The sequence below is a fragment of the Purpureocillium lilacinum genome, assembly GCF_023168085.1.
Source record: "Purpureocillium lilacinum CBS 284.36 DNA, scaffold_3, whole genome shotgun sequence".
NCBI lineage: Eukaryota > Fungi > Ascomycota > Sordariomycetes > Hypocreales > Ophiocordycipitaceae > Purpureocillium > Purpureocillium lilacinum.
This window is the reverse complement of record NW_027072113.1, coordinates 4146307-4165687: the sequence shown is the minus strand read 5'-3', so window position 1 is coordinate 4165687 and position 19381 is coordinate 4146307. Positions and strand designations below refer to the sequence as shown.

The 19381-nt window shown below is 58.6% G+C and overlaps 7 protein-coding genes across 7 annotated transcripts; 4 read left to right on the top strand and 3 right to left on the bottom strand.

Annotated features, from left to right (window-relative positions):
- Positions 1–760: 760 nt before the first annotated feature.
- On the top strand, positions 761–2323 carry PLICBS_004828 (uncharacterized protein; the record flags this gene model as incomplete). Its single annotated transcript, XM_018325791.2, has 2 exons — positions 761–982; positions 1031–2323. 2 exons carry the CDS (start codon positions 761–763, stop codon positions 2321–2323), a joined length of 1515 nt encoding a protein of 504 aa, XP_018175543.2.
- Positions 2324–3389: 1066 nt separating this feature from the next.
- On the top strand, positions 3390–3943 carry PLICBS_004827 (uncharacterized protein; the record flags this gene model as incomplete). Its single annotated transcript, XM_065600602.1, has 3 exons — positions 3390–3510; positions 3589–3797; positions 3863–3943. The coding sequence occupies 3 exons, from the start codon at positions 3390–3392 to the stop codon at positions 3941–3943; spliced, it is 411 nt and encodes a 136-aa protein (XP_065456674.1).
- A 443-nt stretch (positions 3944–4386) lies between these two features.
- Positions 4387–5190, bottom strand: PLICBS_004826 (uncharacterized protein; the record flags this gene model as incomplete). Its single annotated transcript, XM_018325792.2, has 1 exon — positions 4387–5190. The coding sequence occupies one exon, from the start codon at positions 5188–5190 to the stop codon at positions 4387–4389; it is 804 nt and encodes a 267-aa protein (XP_018175544.2).
- A 1999-nt stretch (positions 5191–7189) lies between these two features.
- On the bottom strand, positions 7190–8535 carry PLICBS_004825 (uncharacterized protein; the record flags this gene model as incomplete). The annotated part of the gene is made up of 2 exons (XM_018325793.2): positions 7190–7884; positions 7953–8535. 2 exons carry the CDS (start codon positions 8533–8535, stop codon positions 7190–7192), a joined length of 1278 nt encoding a protein of 425 aa, XP_018175545.2.
- A 674-nt stretch (positions 8536–9209) lies between these two features.
- PLICBS_004824 (uncharacterized protein) lies at positions 9210–10874 on the bottom strand (the record flags this gene model as incomplete). The annotated part of the gene is made up of 1 exon (XM_018325794.2): positions 9210–10874. One exon carries the CDS (start codon positions 10872–10874, stop codon positions 9210–9212), a length of 1665 nt encoding a protein of 554 aa, XP_018175546.2.
- Positions 10875–11303: 429 nt separating this feature from the next.
- PLICBS_004823 (uncharacterized protein) lies at positions 11304–17041 on the top strand (the record flags this gene model as incomplete). The annotated part of the gene is made up of 6 exons (XM_018325795.2): positions 11304–11324; positions 11405–11938; positions 12357–14387; positions 14440–16065; positions 16119–16260; positions 16359–17041. The coding sequence occupies 6 exons, from the start codon at positions 11304–11306 to the stop codon at positions 17039–17041; spliced, it is 5037 nt and encodes a 1678-aa protein (XP_018175547.2).
- A 700-nt stretch (positions 17042–17741) lies between these two features.
- On the top strand, positions 17742–19319 carry PLICBS_004822 (uncharacterized protein; the record flags this gene model as incomplete). Its single annotated transcript, XM_018325796.2, has 3 exons — positions 17742–17906; positions 17959–18165; positions 18225–19319. The coding sequence occupies 3 exons, from the start codon at positions 17742–17744 to the stop codon at positions 19317–19319; spliced, it is 1467 nt and encodes a 488-aa protein (XP_018175548.2).
- Between the last annotated feature and the right edge of the window lie 62 nt (positions 19320–19381).

Below are 19381 nucleotides of genomic sequence, written 5' to 3'. Positions count from 1 at the left end.
CTAGAGGAACCCTGGCCAATGCAAGCCAGGGTTCGACCGCTTTGCCGGCTTACCTAACACAGCGTTGATTGATCGGCCAATCGGCGCCGCAGCATGACGCCGGCTCAGTCCATGACGCAGCTGCAGTTGCGCCGCTGGGCGTGCCTGCCCTGACCGTTGGTGTCTCACCCCGAATGACTAAGGCCTAACGAGGCGCCTGGATGCCCTGGCGGTTCCTCACGGCCGCAGAGCATAGACACCTTGATGGCACGTTTGATGACTTCATGGGAGGGGGCCCTTCACTTGCTATTTCACTCGCCCGCCCGCCTTCTCCTCTCTTCTCTGCTCCGCCTTCGCTTTGCTCCCTGTTGGGAGCGTGGCCGGGCCTCCTCGAGGCGGTCCTCGCCGGATTGGCATGGACGGCATGTCAGACGGGTCACCATGGGTGCCTGCCGTGCTCATTATTGATCGACTCGACCGGATATTTCGCAGCGATGTCCTTGCGGTTCTATCATTTCTCGCTGTTTCCTTGTATTTTGCGTTTTTTGGAAATCGCCTAGACCTGCTCCTCACCATTCTCTTCATTGCATATTCGAACAGCGTCGCCATCACCAACTGGATGCGTGATTCAACAGCGTTGCACAATTTGGCGTTATATGGAATCTATGTATTGACGGCATGGATCATATTCAGACTTTCACGATCTACTCTCTCTGCTAAAAGAACGGCTCCTTGGAGTGGGCCCGGACAACCATACCTGGTTCCGGCACAGACGACGCACATGCGCATGTTCCCCAAGAAGCATTCATTTGCATACTCTTACCTCATTGCTGGCGTACCTGTCGGTTATAAAGGCGATGTAAACCGCATGTTATCTGCGGAAACACGAGAACGCTCCAGGTTGGCGCAGGCCTGGTACCACGTCGACGCAGTCGACTACCTCGAGCGGGGCCATGCCGAGCTTGGGCTCCGAGGCAAGCTGGACAACTACCTCAGGTCTCAGGTTCGCAGGTATCCCCTGTTTGACTTAACTGATACTGATCTCGCTCAGGGTGCGGACCCTGCCGAATTTCCACACGCCTACCTCCTGACGGCAGCCAGATTCCTGGGATATCACTTCAACCCCGTGTCCTTCTGGTACCTCTACTCGGCTGACAAGATTTTGACGGCAATTGTGCTGGAGGTCAACAACACCTTCGGCGAGAGACGACCGTATTTCCTGCTACGGGACTTTGCTGGCGAGGCCAAGTACCTCTCGGGTCGCAACGAGGCCCCCACTGTCGCGCGGATTCGGGGGTCTGTTGCCAAAGACTTCCACGTGTCGCCGTTCAACTCGCGCAAAGGGATGTACTCGGTCCTTACAAGCGACCCTCTTGGGCCTGGCATGCAGGGCTTTCGAGGCATCGATGTCACTATCAACCTCGCCTCCTCCAAGGGTCATCCGAAGCTCGTTGCCCGCTTGTTTTCGGAAGGGGATGCTATCGATCCGTCGGTCATGGGTATCCTCCAAAAGACGAGATTCCTGATCAGCTGGTTCTGGGTCGGGTTTGTGACCATGCCTCGAATCGTCAAGGAAGCCGCCACGTTGTTCTACAAGCACAAGCTCCACGTATGGTACCGTCCGGAACCACTCAAAGAGAGCCTTGGAAGACACGCAGACAGCCTCGAGACAAAGCTCGAGATGGCGTTCCGCAGGTACCTGGAGTTTCGCGTCCAACAGTCGCCCAACCCTGTCTCGGTGACATATACTCCCAGTGGCATCACTGATATTTCCAAGGACGTTTATGTCTCAGAGGCAGCAGCCGAAAGAACGCCCGGAGATGTTGATCAGATTGAGATCAAAGTTCTGACACCAATCTTCTACACGCGTTTTGTCCGCTACGCGCATGACTTCGAAGGCATATTTAGCGAGCTCACAGAAAACGGGACGATTTGGGTGGACAAGCCGCATGTGCTGCCGGACATCTTTTTGAAGAAGGGCGCACCGCCATTGCACGCATCGGGACTTGCCGACTTCCTGTCCTTCAAGCTGATTCAGAGGCTGCGCCGGAGACCGGAACGGATCCCATTCGCCCCAACTTCGGTCGATCCGCCCGGACCGCCGGTTTCCCGGGTTGTCGATATCCGCGATTTCCGCATCTCATCCATGGATGCGTATATATTGGCACACGCCGGCGACATGCTGAAGGGGGAGTATCGGTCGGCGGTTCTTCGCCTACTGGTTGCGGACACTTACTTCTTTGGCAGCGCCGAGTTTCTTGCAACAATGCTAGTCGGTCTGCGCGTGGGGATCTGCTGTTTGTCAGGGTCCTTGCTGAACAGAGTCCTGTCCGGCCCGGGATAAGCGGATTGGCGGGATTCGGCTGGCTATTTGTCAATAGCTATTCGCTCACGCGCATAGCTTGGTAGGCTAACGACGTTTCCCGAAGCGGGCCGAATGCCTTGCTCCAGGACGCCGGCGAGGCAAGGAGTCAAGACAGGATCCAACGGAGGTCAAAGCCAAGAGCCGGCGTCACAGCTGCACATGTACGCCACTGGTCCAACTCGGTGCAGCGCGTGGCATGTGCGCAGGCCAGCAAGCCACTGCCGCTGGATAAATGTCACAATGAGCCCATGCGATCGGATTGCCTGTGCGTGAGCCGCCTAACCCGAGTGTCGCGGCGTGTCTCAACCCTCGAGGTGGACGGGAAGGGCAGTTGCTTCCCCCACGCAATTGGCGCGGCGGGAATTCCAAATCTTCAGGGACAGGCGCCGGCGGATGGATCGGCTGCCCCGCCCCGCCGCCGGGGCACAGAGGAGGGGCGTCCTTTTGGCCGCCGTTGAAGCAGCCATCGGGCCCGGCAAGAGCAGTGGCTTACCGACAATCACACGCGGGACGGGAGGGCCTCGACCTGGACGGGGAGACGGCCAAATTGTCCATGACAAATAATGTGAGAGGAATCCCGACGTCACTCGATTATTGGAACTATGGTCGCAACGCCAACATGGCGAACGAAGCCACGCAGACGAAGCGCTCCGACCGGCACATAAAAAGCATCGACTCCTCCACCGAACGGGCCTGTTGTCCTGCAAGCCAAAACGCAAAACAACTTCATATCAGCCGGCAGGACAAGCGCCCTCGCCAATCAGTTCCGCCGACGCGCCACACTGCGGCTGCATCCTCGTCTTCAAGCTCCCAGTTCCCACGTCATCGAGCCCACGCCGGCCCCACCGAAGCTCCTCCTCACTGCTCAGCTCTCCCTTGAGCTGCATATTAATACCCGTCCACCTCGTGCTTACCCCGCCGGAGGAGGCAAGAGCAGACCAGAACTCAAGCTTGGACTCGTCGACTTGACACAATCCGCATATCTCACTTTGCGCAAAGCCCCGGAATCCCCTCCAACAAGCAGACTCGGACAGAATCAGCCATCATGCCTCTCACCGGACACTGCCTCTGCAAGGCCGTCACCTACTCGGTCGACGTCGATGCCCCTCTCCTCACCGGATATGACCACTGCGACGACTGCCAGCGCCAGTCCGGCTCCACGTACTGTCCGTACCCCCGTCCCCTCACTTAACAACCCTCCTCTCAACAGCGGCAATTGTCCCGGAACTGACCCGGAAACGCAGCCCTCGTCGCCGTCGTCCCCAAGGCGAAGCTCACTATCAACGGCCCCACCAAGAAGTATTCCAGCAAGGGCTCGTCAGGCCACGACGTCCACCGCATCTTCTGCTCCGAGTGCGGCTCCCCCATCGCCCACGACCCCGACGCCGCCCCGGAGATCATCGCCCTCAAGGCCGGCACCTTTGACACTGAGATCAAGAAGAACCTGAAGCCCGTGCGTTCCGCCCCCTCCTTGCACTGCGATGTCTATCTTGAGCCATTGGGCTGACCGTGCCACAGGACACCGAGATCTGGACCGTCAGCAAGCTGCCCTTCTGCCAGGAGCACCTGGCCAAGCCCTTCACCCACATGCCCGAGTAAGGCATGCTGCATATCAAGGGTCAATTGGGGAACAAAGGAATCAAAAGGGAAAGGGAGACAGCAGCAATTCCCTCGTTGTGAGGCACCTGTTGCAAGCAAAAACACAGAGCGATTTGGGCCGAAATCAAGCAGTCGAGCAGTCACTATGGCTTACCATCTCAATAAGAAAAAAGAACCTTCCTATTTGCAAAGGTGTAATTGATTCGTTGCACGATATCAGGCAGAAGTCGCGGACCTGGTACCCTCTGCAAGTCACCATGCATCTTTGTGAATAGGGAGAAGAAAAGATGTTTTGCAAATCACTACTTTGGATTCTTGTGTGCCTGTAGTCTTTATTAATCGTTAATAATTGCCAACCCCTGCGGCCCATTAAGAATTACCCGTCAGGCCCTGCCCCCTCGCATCCCGGCCGAGTCCTCTTTTTCACCTCAAACCCATACGACTCAAAACGCCATCATCAGTGCCGCCCCAGCCACCGCCATTGCCATCCCAGACGCAACTCCCTCGCGGGGAGCAGCAGCAGTCGACGAGTTTGGTGAGGCAGACCCCGTCTGGGTGCCGCCGGTCTGTGAGGTGAAACCCGTGCGGTTGCCGCCCGCGCTTCTAGTGACAGACGCGCCCGACGTGATGCCCGTTCCCGAATCGGAGGTCTCGCCCTCTGTTGCCGTTGCTTGCTTCGTGGCCGTGGCCGCAGCACCAGTAATGGCGCCAGGACCCTGCGGGCCCGTCGCCGTGTAGTAAAGACTCACGTCAGTCTTGCCGGGGAACTGGTCCGAGCTCTTGGTGTCACCAGACGTGGCAAACGGCGCCGCCTCCGTGTTGGCCTCGGCCGAGGCGAACAGAGAGCGGAAGACGGCGGTGGGGGTGCCGGAGCAGAGGGCGTTGGAGGCGACCGAGAGGACGCCGTTCCAGTAGTTGTTGTCGCGCTCACTGCGCAGGCCGTGGACGCGGAGGCAGTTCTGGCAACCTTTCCAGTCGGCAAAGAAGCTGCCTTTGCACATGCACTGCGCGTGTGCCTGATAGTCGATCGTGTCGGTGCCGTTGGGCTGACAAAGAGCCTCGACGGTGGCAATCTCGACGCAGGGAGGAATGATGCCGCTCGTCACAGCCGGGTAGCAAACCTTGGTCTTGCTATCGTCAACGGGGTCGCCGCCCTTGCTATCGGCACGATGAACGAGCTGCGAGGCCACTGCGACGGCGGGCAGCAGGAGGCCTGCAGAGACGGCAACAGCAGCAGAGCGTCTCATGTTGGATCCCAAGAAAAAGAGGCGTTCCAAGACCGTGGGTAGCGCAAGACAAGAGGGACGTGTGGGCTCAATGGATGTTTGGCGCGTGTAAGTGAAGAAGCGGAGCGGAGCAAAAACAAGCGCAGTTGGGCAGAGAGGGGAACGAGGAGAGAAAACAATGTTGCCTCAGCAAGCGCATCAAACGGGAAAGCACGGCAGGGGCCGACTATGCCAAGCCCTTCGCGCCTGTCCCGCAATGCGTGAGTTGGTCCGTTGCGGCTCCCACGATGCTGCTCGGCGGCTTCTCTGTCGGGTCAAGCTCGCTGACGCGCCTGGGCTGCCGCTGCTGCGTCGTGCCGCGCTTCCGTGTAGCTTCATTTCCGAGGCACGGCAACAACAGGGACGACAGTAACGACAGCGACGACAGCGACGCCGGCAACGGCAGCAACGATACCAATGACAGCAATAGCCTAGGTGGGACGCGACGGACGTATGTAAGTAGCTGAGATGTCTGCTACTCTGGCGTCAAAGCAGGCCACCCCTACCGTGCTAGATCGCTACAGCAAAGACGACTGGCGCCGAGATGGTTTGTGGCCCCGAATTTGCAGACGACCCGTGCGACCAACCAGTTGCGCCTTTGCGAGTAAGGAAAGCTCCTTAGAAATTCCATGCATGAAGCGGGACCGAGATGGTTGCTGCTTGGCAACCAGACCCGTCGCAATGCACGCGCAACTATTATGCAGGGTCCCTTCCTTCCCCCCACCCGGTGCATTCTGGCGGGCGAGAAGAAACACCACAGCCCTGGCACGCATGAATATCGCGGGGCCGTGCTTTCGCAAGGTTTCAACTTTCCATCGATGGCGAGGCAGGAGCGAAGATGGGCGATGCCCCTTCCAGATTGTATCCTACAGCTATTATGTATTGCGCTGTAGGATGCACTGATCCAATACGAGTAGGCAGCGTTCTATCGCAAGGTTGAATGTGGTTCATTTTACCTTCCAGTGCGAAGTACTGTAAGATGTGGCATGCTGGGACACTTGTCTCTCTCGTCGATGAAATAGAGGCTGTAAGCCCTTGCGCCACCCGCACGTGGGCCTGACACTCTGCGGACTTTGGCAGGTACATTGTGGACAGTGCACCCGGGTGCGCATTGATGGGGATGCAGGTCCTTTTACGAAGTACGTTGGCAGGACCGAGCTCTCGGCCGGGTCGCTGGTCGTTGGTGAAGGCGCCGACAGACGGCAATCGCTGGTGATCTGATCTCTTCTCCCCACACGGCCCGCCTGGCGCTGTGTGGACAATACTGCCCGACAATAGGCAGTCTCCAATGGCGAGAGCCTCGAAACTACCAGTGCCTGGCCAGAGCTCCCGAAAGGGCCATCGCCGGGTCCCTGCGTAGGACTCATGATGTGAGTCTAGAAGATAAAAGGAAACCAAGTACTTGGTACGTCCTACGCCGACGTGCGGCGCAAAGAAGCCGCTGCCAGCACAACACACTTCCAACCCCTCGACATATACAGTCTTGTCAAGTGCCAGGACAGCACGACTTGGATGGGGGGATTGGGCCGGGCAGGTCTTTCATGACAGCGACTTCAACGTCATTGTTTGCGGGGGCGACTGTTGAGGGAGGCCGCGGTGAGGAGGAACAGCGAGGTTCGTGCTTGGCGAGGAATCTTGTGGGTTTTCTTCTTGGACGACGGGCCACTGCAACTGAGTTGTAACGTATATCACACACATACACGCTGTGCCCCCGTACCTTGGGAGTTGGGACTGCAGTCCCAAGTCGCCGTCAAAGTGGCACAATTCACCCATCTCCCATCGCCACGGGCTTGTTGGACTCATGATTTATTACATTTTCATCCTGGATTTACACTGGCCCCGTTCATGTGCTTGCGCGGGACCCAAGGCTGTCATGCCGCATTCTCGACGTGTCATCGCAGCCGCATGTCTGTGAGGACCTAATTCCCGTCCTCTTCTAAATGCTGTCATAACTCGTTACTCATTGCACCGCCGGATCTCCTCATGCCACAGCGAGCATTGCCCAGACACCCACGGCCACACCCGCGGCCAGTAGTCCGGCGCTGCGTCCGCCCGCCGCAGCGGCCCCCTTCTTCGGCGCCTCCTTCTGCACGCTTCCCGTCTGGCTCGCGCCCACAGTGAAGCAACTCGCCGTGCCGCAGTCGTACCCGCTTGGGCAGCACCCAGCCACGGGCCCAGCCTCCTTCCCGCAAAGGAACCACCCTCCCGCGCACGTCGCCGACGCCGTCGCTTTAGGCACGTCTGTCGCGGGCACCACCACCGTCACACCGCCCGACACGAGAGTTGTCGACGATGCCGCCGGGCAGTCGTGCGTTTGGCAGTCGCGGTCGGTGCGGCAGCAGCCGCCGCCGTGCGTTGCCAGGCATCCGTAGAAACCCGTCGGGCAGCCCGTTTGCGTGGGCTCGTCTTGGGAGGTCGGCGCCGCTGTCGTGCTGGCCGAGTCCGCGTCCGAGGAGGAGCCCGTGGGTCGCCAGGGGGGTCGGCCCGTGGCGGAGCCGTCGCCGGACGGAGTGATGGTCGTGGTCTCCGTCTCCGTGGTGGGTGCGGCAGACGAAGTGGCCGTCACTGTCAGTGTGACAATGACCGTCGACGGGCTGCCGCCGACCATGGTCGTCTGGGTTGACGTTATCGTCAACGGAGCGCTGGAGCTCTGCGTCGCCGAAGCGCTAGGCACACCTACACACTCCGTGTTAGCCACTGCCTCTTGTAGCCTCTGCATCACCAAGTTGGTTGGGAAGACTTACATCCGACGCCCTGGCAAACGTATCCCGGGATGCAGCAGCCGCCGCCCAGGTCGGACGGACAGCTCGTCGCGCCCGTGGGGCAGTTGCCGACGCCGCCTCCGCACTTGGATCCATCCGGACAGCACGCGACATGCCCGACTATCGTGTCCGGCACGTCTGTGCAATAAGTGCCCTTCTGGCAGCACTTGTTGGGCGAACCCTGGTCCGCGCAGCTCGTCATGCCTGCCGGGCAGCTGGCGGCCCGCTTGCGCAGCAGGGCGAGCGCCGCGGCCGCCCGCCGCAAGACATGGTCCTCGCTGTCATCCAGGTGCCTTGCAAACGCAGGGCGAAAGACCCGCTCCGTGCCGTTGTGACGTTGCAGCGCAGCGTCATCGTCCTCGTCGAAGTCATGGCTGTTGAGATGCTGGAGGAACACGCTGCTGTCCTGGATCCCGCCCGCAGGTAGGAGCGGCGCAAAGGCCAGGTGCTCGGAAAAGATCTTTTCGCTCGAGTCCAGTGAGAGCTTCTTGACTGCCGTGGGAAGCTGCTGAGCGGCCGTGACCTGAGAGACGAGCGCCAGGAGCGAGGCTGGGAGGAGCAGCATCGACGACGGCGGCGCCATGGCGCGCGAAGAGCCCGCCTGCAGGGTAGCTGCGATTCCGACGTCAACGGGGGCGATGAAACGCGACCGCACGTGATTGATGCGTGAGTGACCCGAGGTGGCTCTCGTGAGAGGCTCGCTAATGCGTATTTGCGTTTGTGTCTGCGTCTGATGCTGTACTGTGGTCGTTGAAGGTTGTGCAACGCTGCCAATGCCGAAGCGAGTTCTGCTTAAAATGCGACGGCGGCGGGAACAAACTGGGTGGCTGGGAACACGAGGTCGGCCCAAGCCCGATCATTCAACCCAGCCCTGGGCATCAAACGCAGATTCTCAACCCAAGACCGTTTGCATAGTTGTTCGCAATGGCCATGAGCGTTGAAAAGAGGAAAATGCTTTAATTCGCATTGCGGCCGGTCATGCTCGATCAGACTGGAATGCAGAGACTCATGGCGCCTCTCAGGGTCCATGACGTAGACACAGGTACTGACAGCGGCACTTCCCAGAGGGCCCACAGCGCACGGCAGCGGCCCGCCCACCCGATCACCGCATTGGGCTGGCTTTAAGGTTGGATGGGTAGATGAAGAACGCAATCAGAACGATGTATGCCCTGCCTTTTTTACAGTGGATTGAGATCGTTATATCGTACATATGTTACAGGATCAATCGTTCCAAGGCGCTCAGAACATCGTCTCGCCCTTGTCGGCTTCATCCTTTGCAGCACTCGCCCCTTCATCGCTGCCACGGCCATGTGTTTCCGCCGGCACCGCCGTCTCGCCCATCGATGCCTTGACAAACGAGTGGCACAGCAGGCCGGCTGCCACGCTCACATTCAGGCTATCCACACTGCTGCCTTGGACAAATCGAGGTACCGAGACCTCATAGTCCGCTGCCACCTTGATAGGCTTCGACAGGCCGTGGCCCTCGTTGCCGAGAATCAGCACACAGGGGTCGTGCTCCAGCGGGCTCGTCTTTTCGATCGTGTCCGTGGAGACAAACTTGTCGCCGTGGCGCTTCACAAGCTTGCGCTCTGGCGGGGCTACAGCTGCGTACGTTTTCCAGCCAGCCTTCTTCGAATCGTCGATGAACTGGACCGGCGAGTCGACAGTGAAAATGCTAATTTCTTCGGCTGCCCCGGCTGCCGATTTGAGAACAACGGGCGTCAGGGTGGACGAGTTGCGGTTTGTGATGCCAACTGCATCCACACCGAGGTAGCTTGCCGTTCGGAGGAGCGCCCCCAGGTTGCCAGGGTCGAGGATCTCGTTGAGCAGCAACACAAATGGCTTGGGCGTAACGTCGTTGGATCGAGGAATGAACGTGTCGGTGCCGTTGATCGCCTCCTCCTCCCTCGTTTGGTGGTCCAGCTGGACATGAAACCCAAGCTTCGTGGGGGTTTCTTCGAGCTTGCCCAAGGACTGCACGGGTACTTGCGGCAGCGGCGAGGTCTCTAGGACAAAGCCGTTGTGCGGGCGCCCCATGCTCATCTTGTCCATGAGGCGTTGCTCCTCATTCGGGACAATCTTGATAGGCACCCCTTGTCTCCTGGCCAGGGCCATCATGACGGCGTTGTCTTTCGAGTCTTTCCGATTCTCGCCACCGTAGATGTATAGCTTGTAGAGCTTGCGTCTCCCCTGCTCCAGGGCGGCCTTGACGACGGATCGGCCGTATAGAAATTGGGACGCCGCGGTGGTATAGTGTATTGTCATTGGCATCATTCCCCTTCCACGCCCCTTGAACTCGGCTTTCCCAAGCGAGCCGTCGTCGTCCTCGGTGCGAGGCTGGCGGCTGTCGTTGGTATGCGCTGCTCTTCGTGGGCGCGAGTTGTCGTTGTAGGAACGGTTCCCAGGAGGAAAGGGCTCTTGTGTTTTCGGAGACGCAGGTCTCCGCGGGCGCGACCGGTCATTGTTAAGTCGAGGCATAGGACGGACAGGCTCTTGTAGGTCCAGAGACGCAGCTCGTTCCTTGAGCTCTCCGTGCTTGAGCTGGTATACCAAGCTCTTCTTGCCAAAATTGGACTCCGGATCGAGGAAACGCTTCCGTCTCGTTTGCCGCCCGCTCTCTTCATCCTCATCCTCGGCTGCCTTGCGGTCCAGCTTCTTCCTGAGCTTCTGTTGCTGGCGCCATGAAGAGGCGCCGTCAAGCGCTTTGCTGGTTCTGGCACCACCTCGGGCACCTTGTGCACCTCGGGCGCCTCTAGGGCCGTTGGTGGGCGAATCTCTTGACGGCCATCGATCACCGGAATGAGCCCTCTCCGACCGGCGCAATCCCCTATGTATGGCCGACAAGCTCGCTGCACGTGACGGGATCAAGGTTGTCGAGGCTGAGCGATGGAATAGTTCTTGCATGAGAGGCCGGCATACGCCGGCGGCTCTCGATTGATGTGCCAATATCATGGCATTCTGCGTGGCGATTGCAATGAGGGTGTCGTATCTGTGTCCCAAGAAATTATGGCCCGGAATCTCCAACGCGACGGGCCAATGCGCAGGGACTTTTTTCTGCCGCGGCAGCTACAGGGATCAGATGCCGATGGCGTGGGCGGTGAAGACATCAATGGAGTGCTGATTGGGCCTTGTCTTCTCTCGAGTGCAGGTCGTTGCCCCACCATCGACTGCCCTACGCGTGCCTCCCACTGCGAATCGCGTCTGCCAGCTGCGACGACCGTCACCTGTCAAGCGTTCGGCCAGAGCTGGCACCATTCCTTTACGCCAGTCGACACCAGCCGGCCAGCCCCATGACTCCTACCCTCGACATCGATTGCCAGGGCAGCGAATGCCATGGTGAGTCCGACGTTCGAGGTAAGTTTAGCCACACCAGAGCTTTGGGCGCATGGCGGGGACATCTTAACGCGGGTGGCCGTTGCTGACACACTCTGCAGATGGACGACGACAACGCCGTGGATGAGAGGGTCGCCAGGCTGCTCGGCGCAATTCAGAAGCCCGACCCCGGCGCCGAGCCGGTTGACACGATGAGCCCCAGCTTCCCCCCGCCACTGCCGGAAATATCATTCGATTTCGTTACGAGCGATGTTGGTCAGTATGGAGTCGCCTGGCGCGACAGCAGCCCGGACGTGCCCGTTGCGCCGATGGGCGAGGCCGAGATCGAGCACGAAGCAGACAGCACTACGCAAGATGTAATGAAGGAATCGTCACCACCACCACAGCCTCTGCTTGACGAGACGTCGCAGCGATCAGAGACACCGCCCGGGCGACCAGCAGAACCTTCGCCTCAGCCGACACTTCAAGATTCGACTGTGGCGCGCCTGGAAATCGCCATCCCAGAAATGCCGGCCGAGTCTCGCGGAGAATACGACGAAGTTCACAGCCATGTCGTCGAGCGCATTGCGGATGCGCTACCAGGCCGAGGCAACATCGAATATCTAGTCGAGATGACCGATGGCCGAGAACAAATGGTGCGTGAGTCCCAGACTCGTCTACACCGTCCCTGCCCTCCTGAATACGAAATCAGCCTGTGTGTGCGCTATGCACTTCCATGCACTCATGGGCCTGTGAATTCCCCGCCCAGCGAGGCGAGCCACCGCTTTGCGCCCCGCCGAGCACACCCGCTCAAGCAGCACCTCGCGGTGGCTCCCATGGCATGCGCTGCACCTCCCCCCGCCCCGACATCTGCCCAGCTGATCGCTCTGTTCTGTGCCTTTTGCATCGGATCGTTTTGCATTGCTCTCCTAACATCTACCTAACCGCCACCTTCTGCCCACCTCTCTTGCCCATCTTTGCCCTGCATAACTCGCTTTCAACGTTCTTTTCCGCAAACCGGTTCATAAACACTCAAGCCGCTGCAACAGCATCACGACTAACGCGTATCTTCAGGTATCGTCAGAAGAGCTGCGATTCCTTGAAAACGGTTCCGAAGCGTTGCGAATATTTAACAGTCGGGACATGTCGAGCCGCAAACGCAAGCATGGCCTTGAGGATGATTGGGACTCTGAAGCGGACGATCTCGAGTCCGAAGGCGACCTCATGGACATCGATATCGATGACGAAGATATGCCCCGCCAACGGACAACGCGGGCTGGCCGCGCTTTGCGATCTCGTGTTTCGAGCTCCCGTCAAGTCTCTGCCCCCAAATCACTCTCCTCTGATGATGACAGCGACGATGCCTTGAAAGCACGGTCAGCTCGCCCGACTCGCACGCTGCGGCAACGCCAGCCACAATTATCCAGTCTTTATACCGCGAACACCAAGAGCGTAGTTGATCTAGAAAACGATGAGCTGGCTAATGACCCTCAGCAACCTTCGGATCAAGACGACGACGACTTTCGCCCCGTGGTGTCAGACATTTCGTACAAGAAGTCGAGGCGAAATGGTGCCCTTCAGCGCAATAACAGAACGGGAATACAGAGACATCTCGTGCGATCGCGCGCGAAAGCCAGAACTGGATCAGATGGCTCCGACATTGAGTTCGAACAGCCACGCCGCTCCTCCAGGGCCACAAGGAACATGCTTGACATGCGAGACGATGCGTTGATGGACGATGACTCTTTCTACGTGATAGAGGACAAGGCACCAGGAGTTCCCAAGGTCGTGTCGGTTCGGGAGGTGTTCCAACCGCTGCCCGTCGATTCGCCTTTCGGTACGGTGCATATGGGCACTTGCCACACCTGCAACGGCTCAAAGCAGCGTGGCCAGATTGTCCAATGTCAAGGATGCAGCCTCTCTTACCACAAGCACTGTTTGGGGGTCCGAAGCCAACGCGACCATCTCGTGACCAAGGTTGGCGACGACAGCTTCGTTCTGCAGTGCAGATACTGCATCAACATATATCGGAAGAAGGACAAAGCATCCCCGAAGCACAGCATGTGCCAGACGTGCAAAGAAGACGGCGAGGCCTGCGTGCCGTTTTCCCAGAAGAAAACTTCCCGTCAAGAAGAAAAGCTGCGCGAGGAGAACGGCGGCACGGATCCCATCACAACAGTTTCGCCCAGGCTTATCAACAATCAGGAGGTCCTGCTATTTCGATGCGTTACCTGTCACCGGGGCTGGCACCTTGACCACCTCCCTCGCGCTGGGAGTGAGCCGATAGGAACGGACGTCAAGTCGGAGCGACTCAAGGATTACCTGGTCGACTGGCAATGCAACGAATGTAGCACGACAGAGCACAAGATCCACCGTCTGGTGGCTTGGCGACCGTCCAACCAACTCGGGGTTGACGAGAGTCTGATACCTTCATATGACAGCCTGAGCGACGACGACAAGGAGTATCTCATCAAGTGGGAGACCCGCTCCTATTTCCATTGCACATGGATGTCAGGTGCCTGGGTCTTTGGCGTATCTGCGCCGACAATGCGGATTTCTTTTGGCAAGAAGGATGCTCAGCAGAGTCTGCTCAGTATGACCGAGAATGAGGCGATACCCGACGAGTACCTCATGGCCGACATCATCTTCAACGTGAAGATGAAATCGAGCGCCCCGAGAGCCAAAACCAGGACAGCTGAGCTGGAAAACATTTCCAGTGTGAGCAAGGTCTTGGTGAAGTTTCAAGGTCTAGGCTACGATGATGTCGTCTGGGACTCGCCACCTAGTGAAGGCATGGGAGAGCCTTACAGCGCCTTCCGGGAGGCATACCACGAGTATGTCGAGGGCAAATACTTCCAAAACGAGCCTTATCCCAAAATCCGAGAGCGAATCAGGCTGTTCAAGGCCGCCGACCTGCAAGAGGTTGATGTTCAGCCTGCCGGCCTCAAGCGAGGCAAACTCATGGGATATCAAGTGGAAGGCCTCAATTGGCTTCTGGGAAACTATCATGGTGAAAGGAGTGTCGTCCTGGCCGACGAGATGGGTCTGGGCAAGACGGTACAGGTCGTTAGTCTCGTCACCTACCTGGTCCAGGAAAAGCCGAAGGTAATTTCCCCCCTGCGTGCGCTCTTGTATCGTCATGCTCACGCTTCACTAGTGCTGGCCGTTCCTGATTGTTGTTCCCAACGCGACATGCCCGAACTGGCGCCGAGAATTCAAGCAGTGGGCGCCGGGTCTCCGCGTGGTCACCTATCACGGCGGCAGGGAGCCGCAGGAACTTGCGTACAAGTACGAGCTGTTCCCTCACGGCTCCAACGATATGAAGGCCCATGTTGTCATCATGTCATATGACTCGGCCCAAGACCCAAAGACGAGAGTGCTCTTCAAGTCCGTACATTGGGCCGGGCTGGTCGTCGACGAGGGACAGCGGCTGAAGAACGACCAGAGCCTGTTGTATCTGGCACTGCGCGCCCTGAAGATTCCTTTTCGGCTTTTACTCACTGGCACGCCGCTGCAGAACAACAAGCGGGAGCTTTTCAACCTCCTTCAGTTCATCGACACGAGTCAGGATGCTGCGTCCCTCGACGAAGAGTATGCCGTGCTTGATAAAGAGACACTCCCGAGGCTGCACGAACAGATTCGTCCCTACTTCCTGCGCCGCACGAAGGCCGGAGTACTAAAGTTTCTGCCGCCCATGGCGCAAATCATCTTGCCGGTGACGATGACGGTCATTCAAGAAAAGCTCTCCAAGAGCATCCTTGCCAAGAACCCGCAACTCATCAGAGCCGTGTTCGCCAACGACAAGATGAAGAGCAAGGACCGCGGCAGCCTCAACAACATATTGATGCAGCTACGCAAATGTCTTTGTCACCCATTCATGTATTCCGAAGCCATCGAGGAGCGCCACCACGACCCTTCGGTGCTCCATCGGAATCTCGTGGAAGCCTCGGCGAAGCTCCTCTTGCTGGAGATAATGCTGCCGAAGCTCAAGGAGCGAGGCCACCGGGTTCTCATCTTCAGCCAATTCCTCCAGCAGCTGGACATATTGGAAGACTTTCTCGCGGGCATGGGCTTCCAGTTCAGAAGACTGGATGGTGCAATGTCAAGCTTGGAAAAGCAGCGTCGCATCGACACCTTCAACGCGCCAGACTCGCCTCTCTTCGCGTTCCTGCTGTCCACCAGAGCCGGCGGAGTTGGTATCAATCTGGCGACGGCAGACACCGTCATCATCATGGATCCAGACTTCAATCCTCACCAGGACATCCAAGCACTGTCCCGAGCGCATCGCATCGGCCAGAAGCAAAAGGTCCTCTGCTTCCAACTCATGACCAAAGACACGGTCGAGGAGCGCATCATGCAGGTGGGCCGAAAAAAGATGGCTCTCGACCATGCGCTGATTGAGAGCATGGACGACGACGACCTCGCTGGAGATGACTTGGAGTCCATACTGAAACATGGCGCCCAAGCGCTGTTTGACGAGAATTACCAAGCGACGACGATACACTACGACGGCCCCTCGGTCGACAAGCTTCTGGATCGCTCACAGATGGAACAGACCAAGGCAGACGAAGAGGGCTCTGCCGACACGCAGTTCACCTATGCCCGCGTCTGGGCTAACGAAAGGCAAGGTTTCGATGACGGCTTGGACACCGTAGAGGACGAAGCTCCCGTGCCCATCAACTCGAGCGTTTGGGATAAGATCCTGGCGCAGAGAGAGGAAGAAGCTCGGCTCGAGGCGGAGGCGAACAAGGAGCATCTGGGGCGCGGTGGAAGACGTCGAAATGTAAGTTCATGCCGCTGTGATATCACGCGACTGATGCTAACATTTGGTCAAAGGCTATCAACTACAAGACCAACGCCGCTCTCGAAGGCATACCGCTGCCCGAGGGTGTCGAGCCAGAATCCTCCGACTCTTCCGACGAGTTTGCCGGCGCCGAATCCGCAGACGAGTCCGAGGACGAGGATCTGGCCGCAAAAGGTAAACGGCGCAGACTCTCCAGCGTTCAAGTTAAATCTCCGGCAGTGACCCCTAGCAAGAAAACAATTTCGAGACGCAGCGTTGACGTGAAGAAGCAGACGGCGACCTTGAAGACGCCCTCGAGGCGGTCAAACCCGCGAGCGCCGGCGGCGCGGACTCCAGCAACGCCACGAAGCCGAAGCGCGCCAAAGCCTCAGAAAGCAAAAACTCCAGCGACACCAACTCCAAGAAGCCGAAAGGGACCGAAGCAGGGCGGTCAAGGCGCGGCCACCCCGGTGCGCAAGAAGTCACGACAGCTCCCCTTGACGCCAACCAAGGGGACGGGAGAAGCAAGTCCATCAAAGCTCGTTATCGAAACGGCACAGAGCGAGGGCAAGGTGGTTCCTCAGTCACAGCTCCCGGTCCAGGCCAGCCCTGGTGGTTCTACGGCGACGCCATGTCTGGTGGCAATGGCATCCCCGGCTACTACTATCACCCTGCCGGAGGGAGGGGTCAACAGCAGCCCCTGCCAAGCTTAATGAGCGGAGGGACATACGGGTTCACGCCGAACGCTTCGTTTGCCCCTGCTGCCCCAGCAAGGCCGACGACTACACAGAGAGCGTTGGCGGACAACGTACCAAACATGTACCTGAATCGCAGCCTGTCAGAGGCTGAACTACGACTTGCTATCGACGAACTGAGGCATTCCCCGTCGGACCCCGCCGCGAACCAACAAAAGATATCTACCTTGCTGCACCAACTGAGAGTGCTGCGCATGCAGGTCGGACCGGCGAAAAGGTGACGGGGGTGTGACACGACATCTGAAGATACCCTGAAGGAAGAGAAGTGGCATGCGATAGAGATCAGGCATCGGCATGAAGCTGGCTGGAATGGCCACGACTCTATAGAGGAATAGATTATGCCATGTTGCGCAAGCCGCCAAGGGCAACTATTTGCTTGTGACTCTCCTGCGTGATTACTTGGGCGCTGGTGATGTGTGAGGTAGGTATGTGTGTATCCGTGGCCCGTGGGTGGTGGTGAGCTTAGGGCGCCTTGCTGGTGTTGTTGCGGCTCAACATCGGCACTGATGCTGCGTGACTGCCTGGGTGCCCTGGGTGTTCCGCCAGGTAGGCTGCAAGCTCTGGAACGCATCCATGCGGGCGGCTGCTGCTGGACCCAAGACCCCCTGGGCCCACCCCCACCAAGCTTCGAGCTCCAACCTCAGCACCCTCCACCCACCACCACCACCCGGCTGCCATTCGCCTCGCAACCAGCACCCCGGCGCCGTCGTTGGACCTTCACCTCCGGTCGCCGCCGCCTCTTTCTATCGACCGCGTGCGGCTCTGCCCTTGCACCCACTTCTAGAAGCAGCCGTGTTGCCGACGAGAATGTGCCGCAGGAGCCAGCGCTAGCTCGGACAAAGACACTCCCTCGCCGCGGCATCGTCATCCCCGCGCAGCAGCCTCCCGCCCACGCTCGCGGCGTGCTCGCACAGATCCAAGATGGAAAGAGCCAAGGCAGCGTTCGAGGCATGCCCTCCGCCTGCATCCATCGCCAAGTCCAGCAAGCAGTATGACGCGGCTATCAAGCACTACGTATCAGCCCTCGGCAATCTACCCAGAGAGGCGCGGGCCGCCGTCAGCGACGTGCCAGACGAGTTTCTCGACGTAAGTTGCCTACCCTCGACTCGGAGTCGGGGCATGTTCTTACGCCATGCAGGAACTGGACCTCGAGCACAACTCGATCGGTTACTTCTTCGTCTTCGATATTCTCCTCTCCGAACGTAATGAGGCGACCGATGAACGGCCACCACTGTTGGAGAAGCTCCTTGTGTTCCTGATGTCGTTCGACCCGGTTCAGATTCGCTATGTCATTGGGCCGTTTCTGGCGTTGCTTGAGAGGATCGTTAGGGGCGAGCTCTACTCGGTACGTAAGCCCTCCAACGTGGCTTCGCTGCTCTGTCGACGCTGACATTCTCCTCTCAGCCACTTGTTGCGGTGGATCTGGCCACGACCGCCTTGCTTCGAATCGACCCCGACGGCTCTACATTCACCCCGCTCCATCACATTCTCGCCATCAATGCGTTCGCCACGAATGCCGTCGAGCCGGCCCTCAAGCTCCTTGGCGCAGATATCCTCTTCTACCCTGGCATGACCAATTCCAAGGACACTCGGCCGCTGTGCGACCCGGACGTTCCCCCGTCGGCATTCATGCCTTCTGCTACGGCCAGATCAGGCACGATCACAAGCGCCAAAGTCCTCGAATACGAATTGCTCTGCGGCATGGCCTACATGGAGAGACGCGACTGGGCCAGCGCTCGCACGGCTCTGGAGCGCGTCATCACGTATCCGTGCAAAGATAGAGGCGCGAGCGCGATAATGGTGGCGGCTCACAAGAAGTGGCTTCTCGTGGGCCTGATGCACGAGGGGAAAGCGCCCAGTCTTCCAGCTCACACGCCACAAGGTGCACAGAGCGCGTACCAGCTCCTGAACAAGCGCTACAGCTCCTTTGCATCCTTGTTCGACACGTTCAAGCAGGCCGAACTGAAGGAGGAATTCGAGTCGAACCAAGATGCGTGGGCTGAGGATGCCAACACGGAGCTGATTGCCGAGGTCATGGCGGCGTACCAAAAGTGGCAAATCATCAACCTTCGGAAAGTATATCTGCGGGTATCTATTAGCGAGGTGAGGAGTTCAACAGTGGATGCTCGCACCGGACAGCGACTACCGGATGACCAGGCAGCGCTTGCGTTGGTCCGAGACATGATTCAATCGAACATGGTGCAGGGGAGCGTCGAGGACGGGCCCACCGCTGGGGAGAGCTACCTCCATTTCCCCCACACCGATACGCTGTCCGAGAGGGACTTTGCCATCGAGGTGGCCCGTAGCCATAGGAGCGTTGAGCATCTCAGCAGCCTGTACCGTGCCACCAACAAGCGGCTCAGCAGCAACAAGGACTACCTCCGACACGTGTCACAGGAGCAGAAGCGGGCTAAGATGGACCGGGAAGGCGATGCCGCTGTTGAGCTGGAGCAGATAGAGGATGAGGACCTCATGACTGGTGTTATGGCGCACGTTTGATGCCCCTGTTCTCCCTTTTGCTTCGGAGAGCCAGGGTCGAGAGGCGGGCGCGGTTTCAGGTA